General features: G+C 39.0%; 1 protein-coding gene across 1 annotated transcript; it reads left to right on the forward strand.

The window, feature by feature from the left end:
* Positions 1,202-1,660, forward strand: LOC107620750 (protein FAR1-RELATED SEQUENCE 5-like). Its single transcript, XM_016322876.1, has one exon. It carries the CDS (start codon positions 1,202-1,204, stop codon positions 1,658-1,660), a length of 459 nt encoding a protein of 152 aa, XP_016178362.1.

The following is a 1,876-nucleotide window of genomic DNA, read 5'->3' on the forward strand; positions in this document are numbered from 1 at the left end:
ATACTTCGGTTACTTTTATTGGGGTTGAACTTGTGACAACCAATTCCTTCTAAATTTGATACTTGCGGATTGTTTGTCGGTTGAGAACTATACTTGCAACGCGAAAAAAATCTTGTGATATTCCTTACCGGTATAAATTCTTGAGCTTATCACATCCATAGTACCCAACCCTGTTTCGTTTTTGTGGCCTTCAGCCCTTTGTTGTATGTTATACCACACATTAATCAACCCAACATCCATTTAGCAAGTATTATCTCTTTCGAGTTACAGGAGCCAAAACTGGTACTCTGGTTCCGTCGGCTAGGCATCGACGTCAAGTGAGGAGAGGCCAAATGCTAACCTGATGATGTGGCTCCAGTAGAGAAATTTGTAGCTGAACTTCTACTTGTGAGGAAACTGTGGCTGGTGGTAGCTGGTTTACCATCACTATTTTTCAGCTGCCTCCGAATTAGGTACGGTGGATTAGGTAAGGTCACCTCCCTCCAGTAGTTTATTTTTGCCTGTTCAAGCTCAACCTTTGGTTGTCAACAAGGTATGTCCGATTAAGTTTTTTTGTTAATCCAGATTAGTTTAATTTTGATGATAGACTATGCCTTTTCAACGGTTCTCTGTTTAGAGTGTTGAGTTGCTATTCTAGAATTTGGAAATTAAGTCACATTATCCAGTTCTATGCTGTGGCTAGGTTTAGGGCATTGAAATTAAAACCTTATACTGGAGTCGTAAACAATTGGGTTAGTTTAATTGGGTTTGGTTCTGGTAATTTTACATGCAGCTTAGGTTAGTTTCCTGTAGTTGCTGCCATTGGTTCTGTTTATTCACATTTTTTGTCACCAACCTGAATTTTTGTAGGGGTAAAATTATATCCACAAATGAGGATGATGTTAAGAATGATTCTGATAATGATTTGGGTGATGATTTCGATAATCAACCGAATGCAGAAGATGATGCTGAAGATGATGATGTGGATTCGCTGGATTCTACTAGCAAGAGTGAAAAAGATTGTGGTGTAAAAAGAATAGCGGCTTTAATGGTGAAGGATATTTGGAACCTGGAGTTTAGGACAGAGGATGAGGCTTGCCAATTTTATAACGCTTATGCTTATTGGCATGGATTTGTAATGTGGAAGGACGACGTCATTAGGGATAACGAAGGTAGAATCATTTGCAGGCAACTTGTTTGCAATAAGGAGGGCTAAAGGAATATGAGGTATCTTGATCTGGATGATAGATCAAGGGAGGCAAGGTCACTCACGCGAACCAAATGTCCAGCTCAGCTTAGGGTAAAGCTTGACTACGGCTGCGAAAGATGGAAGGTATCATGTTTTGTGGAATCTCACAACCATGATCTGACGCCCCCCCAATTTGCGCATCTTGTTCCGGCCAATTGTCGTCTCACTGTTACTGATAAAGTCCAAGTGGAAAATCTTCATAATTTTGGTGTCAAGACGTGCCATATTATAGGATACATTGCGTTCCAGAAAGGTGGATATCGTCATGCTGGCTTCACACGCAAAGATTTGTACAACCATATTAATTTTTATCGTAGATCAAAAGTAAAAAACGGGGATGCCAATGCGGCAATAAACTATTTGATTGGCAAGTCAAACAATGATCCGCTGTTCTTTGGTTTGTATATATGGGTCATATATACCACATTCTAGTGGTTTTGGTTTTATTAACTGTCAAACAATTTATCCGACCATGACAAGAATTTTAGACGTCCAGACATTATTTATAAAAAATTATCTTAACAAAAGCTTTTTCATGTGCAAGAATTGATTGTGGCATTTGTGTGGCTACATGGATGATGGTATGGCAGTGGTAACACCCTAATTATGGATTGCAAAATTTTTCATACATTATACAGAATCTGCAGA

The sequence above is a fragment of the Arachis ipaensis genome, chromosome B10, assembly GCF_000816755.2.
Source record: "Arachis ipaensis cultivar K30076 chromosome B10, Araip1.1, whole genome shotgun sequence".
Lineage (NCBI taxonomy): Eukaryota > Viridiplantae > Streptophyta > Magnoliopsida > Fabales > Fabaceae > Arachis > Arachis ipaensis.